The 17,006-nt window shown below is 36.0% G+C and overlaps 1 protein-coding gene across 2 annotated transcripts; it reads left to right on the top strand.

Annotated features, from left to right (window-relative positions):
• Positions 1-942: 942 nt before the first annotated feature.
• On the top strand, positions 943-16,153 carry Drp1 (dynamin related protein 1). 2 transcript variants are annotated; one of them, XM_019049099.2, is made up of 13 exons: positions 943-1,306; positions 2,633-2,777; positions 3,403-3,611; positions 4,415-4,625; positions 5,867-5,967; positions 6,433-6,579; positions 6,838-7,001; positions 7,503-7,653; positions 8,906-9,136; positions 10,173-10,370; positions 11,113-11,359; positions 12,558-12,769; positions 14,472-16,153. In XM_019049099.2, the coding sequence occupies exons 1-13, from the start codon at positions 1,205-1,207 to the stop codon at positions 14,526-14,528; spliced, it is 2,175 nt and encodes a 724-aa protein (XP_018904644.1). In that variant the 5' UTR covers positions 943-1,204; the 3' UTR covers positions 14,529-16,153. The 2 variants fall into 2 exon arrangements, with proteins under 2 accessions (XP_018904644.1, XP_018904645.1); XM_019049100.2 differs by having other exon boundaries at positions 944-1,306; positions 8,921-9,136.
• Positions 16,154-17,006: the final 853 nt, after the last annotated feature.

Raw genomic sequence — 17,006 nt, 5'->3', positions numbered from 1 at the left:
TATATCATTATTCCGGCTATGCATTGGATGGCTCATTAAGCGTATCACTTGAGGATCCGAGTTCGGTTGACGCTGAAATTTTTTTTATTTTTTTTTTTCCAATCTGAAATCTTCAAAAATTACAATCTACTGTTTTTTTAAATTCTTAATCTACAGTGCATCCTAGTCAATGGTCATCGGTCGATACCGGTGCGCTCGTGGCAACTTTTCAACGCCTCTTTCCTTCTCAAAGTGCTTAATGTGTATCGCAGCTGCGTGAAGTAAGAATTTGCTCCGCGCAGGGCGCCACCGCTGTGTTTTAGAGTCGTACAGCACCACGTGAGTCCTTGAGCTTTTATAAAAGTTGAAGGAATTCTGTTTAAATCGAAGATAAATGTTCTGCTATAACAGTCTTCTTCCTATTGACCCTAAAAACAACGTATCATTTTCTGAAGCTCTGCAATTTGATAAAGTAGGGTTAAGCATGATGCCTTGATGCAACCAATCGCGCTTGATCTCAGCAGTTGGCAGATATCTCTCAGTGACTGTTCTGACTTACAGATAACCCGTAAGAGAATCAATTACAGCTTTTTATTAGCTTTCAAAGCTCGCGTTTGTTTCAAGGATTCCAGACATGCCGCTAGAACTTAATGAGTCTTAGAATTTAAGATACCTATTGTGATATTTTAAATAATCAATGATTTCGGATCATTTAGCAGCGCGATATTTTTCAACATAGCTAAATTATCCTTAATACATGAAGCGAGATGGACGCGTTTGTAAATTCTTTTGGTTTATTTTCTCTTTTTATTTGCAGTTGTTCATCTCCCCTTTCCATTGAGTCAATACCGACCAATTTTTCTTGCTTTCTTTTTAAGTATCATTAAAATTTTCAACTGGCAACATTAAAAAAATTTCTCTTGACTGCAGTGCTGCTGTCTATCGGCCTCTGAGGGCATTCTATCAACCCTAACCAACAAAGCCCAACTTCAGAAGTTCAGAGAATTCGTTACATTTTCTGATATTTATTTCTATTACTTCGATTTTATTATCTTGCATCCGTTTCATTATGTTTTTACAATATTTCGAATAAGCCGGTATTCTCAAATCATTTCTTCAAAATTCTAGTGTGTGAATATGTAGTGTTTATCTGTGAGTTTCCCGTCAGTATCAGGGCTTCTCGTGGTTTCTCCATTGCCGACCCCCAACCATCACTCTTTGCAGGATGGATTCACTCATACCTGTTATCAATAAATTGCAAGAAGTTGTAAATACATTAGGAACGGATGCCATAAAATTACCCATCATTACCGTTGTTGGGTCTCAGGTAAGCACGCCAAAATTCATCGAAGCAAATTAGCCTTGTGAATCATTATCAGTCATCTCCGTGCCTTTTCATTCCTTTCTTTTCCTTGTTTCATTTGTTCTCACAATGTAGCCTCTTGGCATCCTTGGTAACTGCACTCTCATGAAAGTTATTCTCCCAATTTTCACCGTCATTTACTTTCCCGTGTGCATTACCAGCCTCTTATGAGTCATCGCATTCCTATCAAAGGGATGGACTGATCAATATTCTCTGCACGCTCATGTACTCACTTATCCCCCAAGTATTTGACATTATAATTATTTCTAGCAGGAACAGTGCCCTTTACTCATGCGAGTCTCTTAATTCTTGTGCATTCAAAAGTTATCAAAAAGAAGTGCAGCCAGTATGTGTACCTACTAGGTAGCCTCCTTTGATCATGACGATTTTTCCTTTACACTTTGCTTAGCACTCCTCTATCTTTATACCATCCCCACTTTTTACACTCTTTCTCATCAAAAATCCCTTATTTATTTTCTATCTTAGGACAAGGAAGATGGCAAAAGAATTAAACAGCCTAGTGCTGAGGGTGCAATGATATTTTATATCTCTAACCGTTGCCTACGAGAATGGAGAGGCCGTAACTACGTTTCTGTGACGTCACGCTAGTAGATGAAACTCGGCCGCGGTTTAACATGTGTTCTTATGGGAGAACGCCTGACGCGTGTTTCTTTCGTGCTGATATTTTCTCGGGGGTTGATCTGATGCATTAATTCATTAGATCCTTTTGGAAAGAGGATGAAATTTCACTTGAGAAAACTAACTAACCCATATGTGACATTGTCTAATAATGGAGGAAATGAAAGCTCAATACCGAAAATCGTCACTCCACTCAGATTCAAATGGGCCGCTCGCGCAACTTCAGCTGATTGAGGGCCACTCTGATTGGTCCTTGCAGCAACTGCCTCACTCATCGATGCATTGATGACCCAGAGATGCTTGTTGTTTTTGGTAAATATCCACTAGCTTGACGTCACAAAACTGACTAGTTACAGCCTCTCCATTCTTGTAGGCAACGCTCTAACTAGTTACAATATAAAAACCACTCAGTGACCCGATTGTCTCCTGTGTATCTAGCAATTTTCCTAGTTTTGCGCCTTGCATCTGGCGTTTGATATCAACATTGAATTTTTTCTCAGGTCGAGAACCCTCTTGAGCATACTGAAGTACTCACTGTGAATGTTAGTAACTTAATTTTTCCAAGGATTTTCCCTAGGGGCTGCCTTGCCCCAAGCTACTTCCAGAATTTCTCTCCCGCTAATTTTGAATGGAATCCTGTCTTTTTTTCAGAGTTCTGGTAAGAGTTCTGTCCTGGAAAGCCTCGTTGGTCGCTCTTTTCTTCCTAGAGGAACAGGTATTGTGACACGTTGCCCACTCATTTTGCAGTTGCATTACTGCCCAAAGGAGGATAAAGAACATCGGTCCTCTGATGAAGGTATGTACCAGTCCAAGGATCATTTATCAATGTTTCACTTAAACTGAGTGTGCAGCTAATTATCCTTTTGTGTAGCAGCTCATGGAAGAAAACCATTTTGAGACTTTTTTTTTTTTTTTTTTTTTTACCAATTTCAAATAGCCTATTGGCCAATCCAACACTTATTACCCCAGCCCCAGGTGACCATTGCCTGAGACCATCAAACTCGGATCACCTGGCTGGGAATCGAACCCGGGACCTCTTGGTCATAGGGGCAGCGCTACAACCACTACACCACAGGAGGCCGACAATGGAGATGGTAATTAATGCATCACCAACCAATAGTACATCTTGAATATTGTCTGTGATTATCAATCCATGATGGTGTGATGAATTGATTAGAGGATAAATTGGTTCCATTTTTCCTTTAAAACTTCTGCACATACTTTCATGAAAATTTCAGGGATTAATTTTGATGTCCATCCAAAAAATCGGACAAGTTTGAGCAGTTTAGCAACATAGTGCTGATTCACAAATGGCGCTTGTGATATTTTGACCGGAAGATGACGATGTGATGTACCACTGTACTAGATTTGTTATCACCACTACCTTACTTCAAACATGATGTATCTTTTTTTCATTTCAGGAACCTTGAGTCTCGAGATTTGGGCCAAATTTAACCACATTAAAGGTAAAATTTTCAAAGATTTTGACGATGTTCGAAAGGAAATTGAAAATGAAACAGAGAGAATTGCTGGTCAAAACAAAGGCATAAGTGCTGAACCAATCACATTACAGGTTTTCTCCACAACAGTTTTGAATGTGACTCTAGTTGATCTTCCTGGGATCACAAAGGTATGCACCCAATATAACATTTTTACTTTGACTTTGTGTGAACCTCAATGTGCGGCACGGAACTACCATTTTTGTCTCATCTCTTCTTTAAAAGCACGTATCTGCATAGGGAAATTAATAGAACATATGACATTAGGCATTAGGGCTGGTAAAAGTTGCAGAAATTGTTTTGAGAGGTGTTTCTAATGAAGACCCTGTGACTTGGGAAAATCATGAAGCTGAAAGCACATCAACGAACTGATCTAAAGAATATACAAGCAAGTGCCCAATTCTGTTCTGTTTAGCTGATGAATAGCCACAGAACTATAGTAAAAATCCGCAAAAACCCTACTGATGACCACCTTCACATCCGAGCAGAAAAACCAAGAAAATACGCAAACACTTTTGAGTGCGCCCAAAACAATCACATACAAGCCTTGAGAAATTTGCAAAATTTCTCAAAAGATCATTAGCACATGCTAAAAACAACAAATACCCATGAGCAAAGTATATACCTGGCAAAGAACAATAAAAACGACGCAGACAAGACTTGGAATTTCTTAAGGGAGATTTTCAAATTGAACGGAACTTGAACTGCTTCAAATCCTCTAAGTGGTTTTCCCGGCCCAAGAGATAAGTTGCAATGTGTTTTGACTTGCAAGATTCTTTGAAGCCCCTCGGTATATTAGAATGCAAGAAATTTGTGTACACCAGTTAGTAAATCAATGTAACTTAACTTTTTTTAAAAGATATTACTAAATATGACTAATTTAAATCTTTGATGCCCTCACTCATAAAATTGTTGTAACCTTGATCTCTTTCAGGTCCCTGTTGGTGATCAGCCTCCAGACATTGAGCTACAAATTCGTCAACTCATCCTCAGTTACATAAAAAACCCCAACTCAATCATCTTAGCAATATGTACGGCAAATACAGACATGGCTACCAGTGAAAGTATTTCCATCGCAAAAGAGGTTGATCCAGAGGGGAAAAGAACGTTAGCTGTTGTCACAAAGTTAGATTTGATGGATGCAGGTAAATTGATGATTTGAGGTGCAGGATGGAAGATGGGTGCAAATAAAAAAATCGTGTTTCGGGAAATGAGGCTTTGAAGTTTTATTTTTGTTGCCCCTTGAACAGTCTTAACAGAATAGGTTTAATAATTTGAGGATGCATGATGCAAATTTTTGTTTCAAAGGTGGTGCACTTGTTTTGAAAAATAATCTCAAATTAAATGCGGGATGAAGAACGTACGAATGTTCTACTCATGCCCCTATTTCATCCAGCCCTTGAAGTTGAGGGGCAACGTTGCGTATAAGCTTTGTTTAAATGAAAGGAATACTAATTTCTTTGGACGAAGTTTTTTTTAGTAGTCAATTTGAAGATATTTTTAATGAGTTAATTGGTTTCAGCACAAAATTTCGTGCAAAAAACATCTTAACCTAGTTTTTAAAACGATCATTTGAGTCCATGAAGTTGCTTCTAAAAGTTAATCAAGTTTGTGAAAATCACTGTTTAATCAAATTTTTTTTTTTGTCAAAGTCAAAATATTTGCCGCGGTAAATGTGCGGACTACAAAAAGAACCGTCCCCTACTTGCAGGCAACCCCACATTAAAACCCTGCCGCTTGCGGCAGGGTTTTTCAGATTTGCTATCTGGGAGCAGCAAACATTTATTTTGATCCCTAAAAAATCATAAAAGGCTCCTAAAATTTGAGTTATCTGTCCAAGATGGCCTCTAAAATTTTAAGGCAATTGCAGAACACTACTTAATAGGTTTTGGCCGGGAGTAAGAGGAGAGTTTACTAAAAACTTAGACCAGCCAATGGGACAGTAATTGCGAGAGGGCTTCAGAATAATAAGCAACACCATTGTTCACCATGCAAAATAACAAACTTGTAGAAAGTCATTCTTTGCAGTCTTAAAAAATTCCATTTCTTGCTCAAAAAGGGACTTATTTTTATGAAATTAAAGCATGGTAGCCAGTGTATGCTTGATTTCCGGTCAATGTTGAGTTATTTTGAATGAAATTTTTCATAATTATGTATTTTGCGCATGCTTCCTGATGTAATAGAAGTATCCAGTTCTATTTTTGATTTTGCTATAAAGGTAGAATAGCAAAAAACTCTCTTCCTTCTTTACAAAAGACTAAATTTTGTCTTTTTAATGGGTTTTTCTAAAAAGTTGAGGCCCACCCATGATAACCTTTTGTGTGTGAACATCAGAAATCTTCCTAACGATTGCCCCAAGAATCTATTGATTTTTGATGTTTTTCAGGTACCGACGCCATTGATATTTTATGCGGTCGAGTGATTCCTGTCAAATTAGGAATTATTGGTGTAGTTAACAGATCACAACAAGATATTATAGACAAAAAGGTAAACAAATTATCTTCTCTTTTTTTCCAGTTGCGCTTCTAAATCATTTCATTGACTAAACTGTTGCATGCTTCACAAAAAACATATGTCAACATGTAAGTATAGATCTAACAGTACTGTAAATTATTGATAGTTGGACGAACTTAAGACTGGCATTCATGTTCAACTTGAACAAAGTTCTCAGTAATGTCATTTTCATTATAAAAAATCATGCACCGTATTGTGTAATTTTTTACCCTGTCTAATGAGTTCATAGGATACATTTTGCAATTCAGAGCTACAATTTCTGGCTCATTGGTAAAAACACTTATGTGTGGAGAAAAATAAATTGTAGTTAATGATTGCAAGGTGTAGTCCAATTCATTATCCACGAAGTTTGTATTTTCAGCAAAACTTTATTCAATACATTCATTTTGTATTTAACTGTACACTTTTCGTTTTATAATGTTATTGTTTTGTTCACAGTCAGTTCAAGATGCGTTGAAAGATGAGGCCTCTTTCCTGCAGAAGAAATATCCTACTTTAGCAAATCGAAATGGAACTCCATACCTCGCAAAAACTTTGAATAGACTTTTAATGCATCGCATCAGGGACTGTTTACCTGAACTCAAGGTGAGTTTTTTTTTTCCTTTTCCTGTGTTCTGCTAATTTGCTCCAATCATAACAGGAAAATAACACTTGGCTTTGTTATCATTTTTGGAGCTGAATTTTTTGAATCTCAGAAAAAATTGTTGAGAAAAGCTTGCCTCAGTGACCGGGTGACAGCTTGCAGCGTATGCAAATATTCCTGCAAGGGTATTAATGTATGCTGCTAGTCATCTCAACCATGATCAAAATTCAAGTTCTAATCATCCTTGTTTTAATTTTCAGACCAGAGTCTCGTCAATGATATCACAATTCCAACAGCTGCTGACGTCTTATGGGGATGATGTTTGTGATAAAAGCCAAATGCTCCTACAGATAGTCACCAAATTTGCATCTGCGTATTGTGCCACAATTGAAGGAACAGCAAGAAATATCGAGACCTCCGTTTTGTAAGTTTTCTTGGATCGATATGAAAAAATCCATTCGCACTGATTTTTTTATATTTTGTTTCCAACAAAACTCTGTAATTGCCAGGAGATTCCTGAAGGAACATGTCTTCTGATAAAAAATCATATCCAAAAATGCATCATTTGCGTACAATGACATATTCACTGAGTGAGTCATGTATTAATCATTTTTCTAATCATTGGTAAAAAGTAGTGTCTGAATCAAAGGAACTTTTACTTTTGTTTAAGGTGATTCCAAGTTTATTTCTCACCTCAAATATTAGCAATGTATGTGGAATGTAGAAAGCGGTAAACATTCAAAATAATAGTAAAATGTTTGAAAGTGTCAGTATCCAATTTTTGAAACATATTACTTGCTAAAAACTGACTTAATTATCCTTAATTCACCACTAGCATATCTTGCTGTCTTCATTTATTATGTTTTCCAAACGTATAATTTTCTATAATTTTTTTTCTTTCTTTTTTTTGCATGTAAACAAAAAGATGTGGAGGAGCCAGAATTTGTTACATTTTTCACAAAAGTTTTGGAGATGCCCTTGACCTAATCCACCCCCTAACCAACCTGGGAAAGTGGGATATTCTGACTGCCATCAAAAATTCTACTGGGCCCAGACCTGCATTATTTGTTCCAGAGGTAATTTTTTTAAACATCTTCCTACATGTTTTAAATGTTCGTAAATCCACCTCTTTCCCCCTACTTATTCTTAAGAGCACTTTATATGGGTAAAAATGTTTAGATTTTTTTAATAATTCATGCAGAATGATGGTAAATTGATGATTTCCTGGTAAATACCATCAGCTTTCTTGCTGGAAAGAAAGAAAAACTCCTATTTCTCTTGCCCTCTCTCTCTTAATCTTCTGGCCGTTAAAATTTTTATTACTGTTAGGCTTGTGTAAAATTATTTCTTAGCAATGTCCATGCTGCATTAAGGTAACTCCCTGTTATTTTTAAGAGCTGCATTTCACAGGAATCTCTGAAGGTCTTCTGTCAATTTAGCGCAAGATTACTTCAAACAGGAAATTTGAACTTGACAAGTCCAACAAGTGTAATGATGCTCTCTCTTTGTCATGTTTAATCAGATTAGTTTATAGGGAAAAAGTGGAAATCCTCTCTAAGAAATGTATGTCTGTTAAACATCTTGTTATCAATGCATCCATGTTTGTTTTGTGTATGGTTTTATTTTTTTTCCCAGACCCATTAAAGTGCTGAAAGTGAGTCTAAAGGTGTCTTCCGAAATATTGTGCCCCCTCTCTTGGCCAATTTCTTGATTTTTGTTTTTCTCTTGTCTTTATGGCTTGTCTATCCTGTTATATTGGTTGTTCTCATCAAACTTGTGTCCATTTATTGTATCTACCAAATAAATAAATGAATGAACACAGTTGGAGAAGACCAAATGATCTGAGCCAAAATGGATACAGTAAGACCTCGAATTATCGGATCGCAATTCAACAGATTCCGCGATTTGACGGATCGATCCTCTGGTCCGTTAAGCGGGACACACTAGCGCGATTTAACGGATTCGGCCTCCAGTCCCGTGAAATCCGATAAATCGAGGTCTTACTATACGTCAATTCTTGTAGTGATCGTTCGTCTAGAAGAGTTTTGCTCATTTTAAAGATAATTGTCAGACTTTACACTAGAAAGATGATATTTTCTCACGCTAATTTTATACAACAGTGAACGAAAATTTTTAAAAGATCAGCATTTTTTATTCTCTCATTTTTATAATATGATTTGATAGCAAGTCACTTTAACTCTACATGAAAGTATCAAATTTCTCAATTTCTGGACTTATAATTTCATTTTTTTATAGTATCATTATTTCTTTGAGGTTTTTTGACGCATGCCTGTGTGAAGTAGTTTTTAATTTAGTATTTTAATGTAGCTGTTCTACTCCCAGGTTTCATTTGAACTCTTGGTGAAACGACAAATTAGAAGGTTGGAGGAACCAGCCTTAAAGTGCGTTGATTTAGTTCACGATGAAATGCAAAGCATCATCCAGCATTGTGGAATTGAGTCTCAACAAGAAATGCTTCGCTTTCCAAAATTACATGAGCGTATAATAGATGTAGTTTCTCAACTTTTGAGACGGCGACTCCCAACCACCAACCAAATGGTAAACTTACTTTTAAAGACTCTAATAACCTCTAAAATTTTGTCATCAAGTCTTTTTATGCGCAGAGCAACTTTAATCTGTTCATACAGGTGTTTCCAGTGTGTAAAACCAGGAAAGACTAATTTAAGATGATCACACTAATGCACAGTAGGGTTCCCTCGCAAGTGTGTAATTAATTCTGAAACCAGTTGAATGAATCCAAGATTATGGTCTTTTGAAGTTGAAAATCTATTTTTTAGGAAGAACTTATGGAAGTATCAAAACTTCCTCACAGCCAACTGTAGTTGAACTAAAATTTTGCAATGCACTTTAAGATAATTTATTCCAGGTTTTGATGTAGTCAAACTGGCATGCAATATATCGCATTCATTAAGTAAAAAATCTTAGCATATTTTGACTTTTTTCTCTAAAAAAAAAAAGACGATAGCTCCTGCACATGAATTGGGAAAATCATTCTCAACCAAAAAAATTGCAAAACACTGAGAAATGAAAGCAGGAGTCTCCGAAAAAAACCTCGCATTTCATATAGAGGTCGATTGCTGTATTGAATGCATTGTTTTTTCCTGAAGGAGAATCTTGCTCTTATCTCCCTGAAAGTTGCGATTTTTTTTTTGATCGAGAATGATACTTAAGGCTCAGGCTAAAAAGCTATCGTTCTTTTTTTTCCGCTAGAAGGTCAAAATCTGCTAAGATTTCTGACTTAATTGATGCAATTTACTGCATGTCAACGACCATGCCAAGAACCGGTGACAAATCACCCTAAGATTTTTATCCTAAAATATTTTGCTGTCTCGTTCAATTTTAAAGTAACTTATGTTTTTCTACATATATTTTTTATAATTATTGTAACCATCTCCAGAAGAGTCTACCAATTTTTGAATTTTTGATGGAGCATTGCAATAAGTAATGTACTTCTAAACTTAAAGAAAAATCGTGAAAAGTTATTTATTAATGTACTTCGAACCCTAGAGTATATTATGTATCTTTCTTTTTTATTTTTTGAAGAAACTCAAATTTTTTTTTTACGTCATTTCAGGTTGAGAATTTAGTTGCAATTGAATTAGCATACATTAATACCAGACATCCTGATTTTCGGAAGGAGGCCCTTTATGTAACATCAACTTTGAAAAACATGATGGATGATGGAAAGGTGAAAAGAAATGCCTACAATAGCATAGCTCCTTATTCAGGGGCAATCTCAGACAGTGAAGAAAGCAGTGGTGCCACCCTGAAGGTAATGAATCTCATTATTGAACACATTCCCTCTCGTTTTCTGAAATTGCTCAACTTCATTGTCTTTTAAAGTAAAATCTAGAGTTGGGCCGGGTAACCAGCGATTACCCGGCCGGAAGCTGGACACGATTTTTGCGGGTATCCGCATCCAGCTGGATAATCGCGCTATCCAGTTTTTTGGACACGCCGGATAGTGTTTTTTCAGCCGTGAAAATTTTGGCACTTTTTGGCGCTCTTTGACTAGTTATGGTACTGTTTAACTTTTTGAAACTTGTAATCACGGGAATTAGGCACATTTTCCATAAATTTACATAATCGCAACGTGATCCTTAATTCTTTAAGGCCTTATGCTCCATTTTCAAAGACAAAGAATGCAGGTAGAAGAGGAAAAAAAACAATGCCACCAACAGATGCATAAGTTACCCGTCCGTAACGTTTTTACTCCAAGCTTAACTCTACAAGTATTGTAATGTTGCAGTTTGCAGTTTTTCATTGCAGTATCGAAACAAAGGCCAATTGAATGGACGCATGCGAAAACGTCCGCTGTCCAATACAGGGTCTCATAATTGCGGTGGGTTTCTTTTGTCCCACGACACTGATGAATAGGATCGATCTCTTTTGTAAACGTTCAATTACACTTAGGCGATTATTTATAAAAAATTTTTTCAAGCTTTGCATGTTGTCATCCAAATTTTCAAAAATATTGTTGAAAACAAATTTTTTGTTGAATTTTATGTTTGCAGATGAACAACATTGATGCTGCTCGAGGTTACCAGCATTTTAATCCAAGTGGAACAAACAGCATAGTTGATTCTACAGAAACATCTCCAACTTCGACGCCTACTCACCAGGTTGCTTTAGTCTCCAATCCCCCCGGCGGTATCGGTTCTCAAGGCAATCCCAAATCAATCAACCTCCTTCCGGTAGTTCCAAATCAGCAGAGCTCCCGGACACTCACTGAACGAGAAAAACAGGAGTGTCAAGTGATTGGTAAGTCTTGTAGAAGAGCAAACACTTCAAGGGTGTGGCCCAGGTACATAAACGTCCCTCATGTCACCAGTGAGAGCGCACATTGTTTCAGACCTGAAAATACAGAAATCAATGGAGAATTTGCGGGCGTCTGAAATTTCATGAATTTCGTGTTTAAGTGGAAACTACAGAGTGAACTGAACAGGAGGATACCCTTGGTTCATGAATTGAACAAATATTGGAGATGATATGACAAAATGAACTAGTCTGCTAAAATACATGTGTTTAAATGGGAAATGCTGCCAGATAATGTCATTAGGCGGTGCATTTTCTCACTTTCAAATCTATTTTTATACTATTTCCCATATCAGAAAAAAAATTATAAAAAATACTGTGAAATCAGCTCTGTAAGCACTTTAAGATGAAGCAGTAAAAAATGTGCATGCAAATTCTCCATTGAAGAATGAAAAATCTCTATATAAATTAATAAATTCTATCTAAAAAGCAAAAATTTCCTGCTCTTTTCTCTGCAAAGGTAATCATAAAGTACTGAAAACTTTTATCAGGGAGGCGCTTGAAAGCAGTTATCAAACTACAGTTCGGATGCAACTAAAGCTCTAGTAATTACCTAGGAAAGAAGACCATTGGGACCTCTCTAGATCAAAAACTGACCGGGTTGATAAGTTTTGTGAATTCGAATATTTGAAAATGTTGGTTGGAAAATTTGTTATGAGCCATGGTGCGAATATTCGCAAATGACGAACAGTACGCGAGTCAGCCAAAGCGAATATTCGCGATTTCCGAATATTCGCACAGCTCTAGACTTCAAGATTTCATTAGATAATCCTCTTTTTAGTTCAGTTTTGTACCAGTAGCAAATGTAAACTTTCATTTTAAATCGACAAGTTTGAATGACAAATATGGCAAAGTACATCTTTGAATACAGTGCTCTTTGAATTATTTTTTTATGAACTGCAAACCTCAAAGTGTCACATCCTTAGTTTCGTTTGATCTTTTATTTCTGAATGTTCTTTGTGTTCAAATGTTTGTCAAAACTTTAGTAAACTCCAGTATCCATATAATTTCATAGTAATCCAATTGTAATATTTTGGCACAAAGATCCCTTTCCCTGTGAATAGTCACTTTTGTTTCTTTTCCAGTAAATGTAAAGTTCTCATCAGTTTCAAGGTAAATAACTTTTCAATTATTTCATTTACAGAGCATCTTATCCAGTCATACTTTTACATAGTTAGAAAATCGATTCAAGACTCGGTACCAAAAGCAATCATGCACTTTTTAGTGAACTATGTAAAAGACAACCTACAGTCAGAGCTAGTGACACACTTATATAAACCTGATCAAATCGAAGATTTACTGAAGGAATCTGAAAATATTGCCCAACAAAGGAAAGAAGCCAGTGATAAGTTAAAGGTAAGTGAAGTTGTATGAAAAAAATTCCAACCATAGAAAAGTTTTAATATTAATGATAGGAGTTAAGCTGGATATTTGGTAACTATAAAATATGCTGGACAGAATTTTTTCAGGTATCATCTGGTCTGATAATTTCACTGTACGGTACTTAGTTGGATAGTGCTTTTTCAGTTGTGAATGCCAGTGGGTCGGCATGAGAGGAGAGAAACCAAATTCTTTCAAAAAAATGCAGGCCCTGAGCAAAAGAGGGAAAATGAAAGGAAGCAAGAGTGAAAGAGAGAGAAGTAAAATTAAAGTTAGTTAATTAAAAGACGTTCACCAATCGCATGATACATTGAGAGAAACATTCATAATTATGTTCCAAAAAGATGGAGTAGATACTTCAAATTCCTCTAATCGGAAGGTTTTGCTCACACTATCTGGATCCAGCTTTGGCTGGATATCATGGCGGATCATCCTATATCTGTACCCGTGGACACAGAAAATCAATTTTGGTCCTACTCTAATGATTAAGAAAATGAGCAGTGCCTGAAAAACCGCATGAAATAGCATTAAACACAAAATAACCAACAACAAGTACCTTTGTGTGAAGGGAAAGGGGGGGGGGGGTTAAGTTCATCAGACAAAATTTGTTGGTTTGAAAATATAAATTAAAAGAGTCCTTTTTCTTCAATGGGGGTCAGAGGGGAGGAGAGTTTTCCCTGACACTGAAAATCTCATTGTCAAAATAATAGCTACGTCTGTGATGCAATACGTTTGAGATAATAATTGTATGCAAAACATAAATGGAAGAATAAGTACATATTAACTCAACATCAAAGAGCAAAAATACAATCGAGATGAAATCAAAGTGAAGTGAAAAACGTAATTGTGGGGAGGTTATTAGATTCATCCGGCACTGTATCTGCAATATATCTGTCGCGTTGATATTGCTTCAAATAGTATTAATTTAAGATTTTTCTGGTTTTCTCACATTAAAATGGAAGTGGAACAAAAGTTTTCAAGAATAATAATGGGTTTCTTCTGGTAATCCTAGTTGCTGTGTTTGGAAAAGCCCTCAGTACTTTTTTCATTGCTCACCATTTTCTGGAGAAATCAAATACTCCAAAACCTTAAGTTTGTTGGGAACAAAAGTCCTTGCTTTTTTAAATATTTTGAATTTTCTGGAAAAACGGTAGGCTATGCTATAAAGTGAAAAATGTTTTGATTTCAGCAAATTTTGAATTTCAAACCCCACCGTTTTCCTGGAAAAATTTTGTTTCATTTTCCCCGAGCTGCAAGACAAGCAAGAAAATCTTATATAGGTCCATGTGAGAGGGTAGGTGGAAAAAGAAGTAGAGCTTGACTCACAACCTATTTCCAAAGGGTGGCCATTTTAATTTGACTGTACCTCAGACTCCTGTCCGTAATTTTTCGCAATCCAGCTGCAAAATTGTGAATTTTGGACATCAAGGTTGGGCTTAATTCACTAAAATGTTGGAAGGAGGGTAAAGATCAGCCAGAACATTGAGATGAGATAATGTGAAAAATGAACGCCAATATTAGACCATTGGCCATGAAATTATGACCGAACAGCCTAACTAGTATGGTCTTGTTCAAAGAATGGCGGATGATTTGTGGGTTTTTTTACACTTATTCTATCATTCCTTGACATTTACGCATATTCAGAGGCCAATAATCTCTTTTGTTTCTGTTTTTACAGGCTCTCCAAAAAGCCAACACAATTATTAGTGAAATTAGAGAAACTCATGTCTGGTAAGAATTAGGATCGCAAATAGCAGGTGTTCCATCTGCTCTGTAGTTGTTATTTAGTCTTGTATCATTGTTGATTCCTTGAATGGTGCATTTTCTGTAAGATTCATTGTTGGTAAGTATTGCGTTGAGTTCCATTCATGTATTTTGTTATGAAATCATAAATGCAACCAAGTGGATCAGTGAAGCTAATTTAAACCTTCTTCGGAATTGATACACTCTCTAGTCAGTTTTGCACTTTTCTCCCTGTTTCCTTTACATTTGGAAATGCAGGGAGCGGCAGTCATCATCAGAATAACCAGTGAATTGGGTCTAGGCGAATCAAGTTTTTCTCCGTTGAAAGTTTAATTTTTGCTGCAGAGTTATTTCAAGGTCATCTCAAAACCGAAGGATTTGGCTCTCTTCTAGTCCCACCATATGAATGTTTGGTTTAATTTGCAAGATTTGTGTATCGTTCAATCGATTTATGATGTTTAAACTATCCTCGTATTGTAATTCTTAAAAGTTTTTTTTAATAAAGAACAATTTTTTACACTATCACCCATTTACCAAACTCTCGCTACATTTATGCAGAAAATGCAGCTCTAAATCTAGAATTATGAGTGACTGTAGCTAGAAACCCTTAGATATACTTATGGGGAGGCTGATCTCTTCTGTTGTTAATTTTGTTTTGCAATGTAATATTTCCACAAGATCGAACAAAAAATTTAAAATTCCTCACCAAACGTAAAAGGTAAATTTTATCCACCCTTCAAAAAAAAAAAAAAAAAAAACCAGATTCAATACTTTTTGCCTAAAACAAAAAAAAAGGGGCTGATACGTATGAGTGCACATCCATTCTTGAATTTGGCGAAGTATTGCCCTTGGATTCTAATTTTTCATCCGTTCGTCTGAAGTGTAAATGGATGTTTAATTTGGAAAAGTACGTTATTTTAGTGGAAAAAAAAATCGAGTCTATCATCTTTAAGTTTTAGCCACACAGTGGTGTGAGAATATTTCTGTCTCCATAATCTCGGTGAAACTGTAAGTACAACTTTTTTTTCCTGTTCAGTCCAAAGCTTTGAACAAGAATATGAAAAAGATAAAAAACCAAAGTCAGCAAACCATCATACCTATTTTGTAATTGTCAAGTTGTGTGAAGTCTTCTTCATTGAAAAGTAGCTCTTATTTCTTTTCCCTTGTTATTTTAGCTATCACCTTTTTATTTTATTGCTAATCTGAAGGTCTTTAAACAATCTTAATTTCTGTCCTTACATCGTTTGAAACCCTCACCATTTTTAACAATCTGTACAGTACACTTTCTAACCTCAGTTATTTCTGAGATATGAGTGCACATTAAGTCTGCGGATATTGATGTCAACTCCCAGAACTGATTTTTCATTTTGTTGACCTGTTTATTTTAAAGCCAGAATTCTTGGCTGGTTTTTTTTTTATAATTTTAGGTTGAAATTCCTTCGTTTTCTTTTAAGAAGAAACCTTGTTTTCTCTTTTTGCTTTTTTATACGATTTCGTATTATTTTCTCCCTGTTTAGTTTAAGCCTTGTCGTAGTTGTAGGTTTTCTTATTCAAGAAGCTTTTATGTCTGTCTCTGTATTTGTAATTGTAATAAAGTCAGCTTCCTATTCAATTAAATTCTTGCATTATTTCTCCATGTTTTTCACCCAAAAGGTCTTCAGAAACCTATGCATGGTGTATTTGTGCATATGAATTAAAAATGAACACACAAGTTAAAACTTGTAGTTTGGTGTGTTTCATAAATTTTAAATTAGATCAGGTAACAATCGCTCCCCTAAATAAACCAAGTTTAGCAGGCAAGAATTAAAGTACAGCCTCAGAAAAATCGAGTTGTGCGAGTGATACTAACTATGAGCTTAACTACATAGACTATCTTACTGCAGGTGACAATGAGCCTAACTACATATCGACGGTGAAACTACCAAACCACGTATCTCGTTTGCGGTGTTTAAAAATCTACGCTAACATTTTATTTTTTTGAAGTCGACCAAATCAATATCATTCCTTGAAATTTTTACAGAATTTTCTCCGCACGAAGAGGAAAAATCACAGAAATTTTCAAGACTGGACGTTAAGTAGTTTTTCATTTAAAAAATAAAGTATGACAGGAAGTCTGCGACGTCGCAAACCGAGATACGTGGTTTGGTAGTTTCACCGTCGATATAGAATATCCTACTGCAGGTTGGAGACCAAATAAATCAAAGCTTAAGTACTCTAGCGGATGTGTGAACATAGTTCATCTTTTACAGTTACTTAATCAACTCATTGCAGCTGTTAGCCCCTATGTATGAACCAAATCACCCCTCTCTGAGCAATTGCAATGTTTTCCTTCTTTCTTTTTGACGAAGAGCTACCCCTCTTCTATCCAAATAATATTTTTCTTTAATCCCCCTCCCCTTTGACTGACCACTACTTGCGCGCAAAAATATTTATTTTTTCAGTAGGTATGTAATCAGTTTTTAATTCATCT

Source organism: Bemisia tabaci, chromosome 8 (assembly GCF_918797505.1).
Source record: "Bemisia tabaci chromosome 8, PGI_BMITA_v3".
NCBI lineage: Eukaryota > Metazoa > Arthropoda > Insecta > Hemiptera > Aleyrodidae > Bemisia > Bemisia tabaci.
The sequence above is the reverse complement of the archived record's forward strand: the minus strand, read 5'-3'. Positions and strand labels throughout refer to the sequence as shown.

Coding starts and splice junctions, on each gene's coding strand:
- Drp1 (XM_019049099.2), top strand. CDS start 1,205: ATGGATTCACTCATACCTGTTATCAATAAATTGCAAGAAGTTGTAAAT. Junction 2,778..3,402: donor ACATCGGTCCTCTGATGAAG/GTATGTACCAGT, acceptor TTTTCATTTCAG/GAACCTTGAGTCTCGAGATT. Junction 3,612..4,414: donor ATCTTCCTGGGATCACAAAG/GTATGCACCCAA, acceptor GATCTCTTTCAG/GTCCCTGTTGGTGATCAGCC.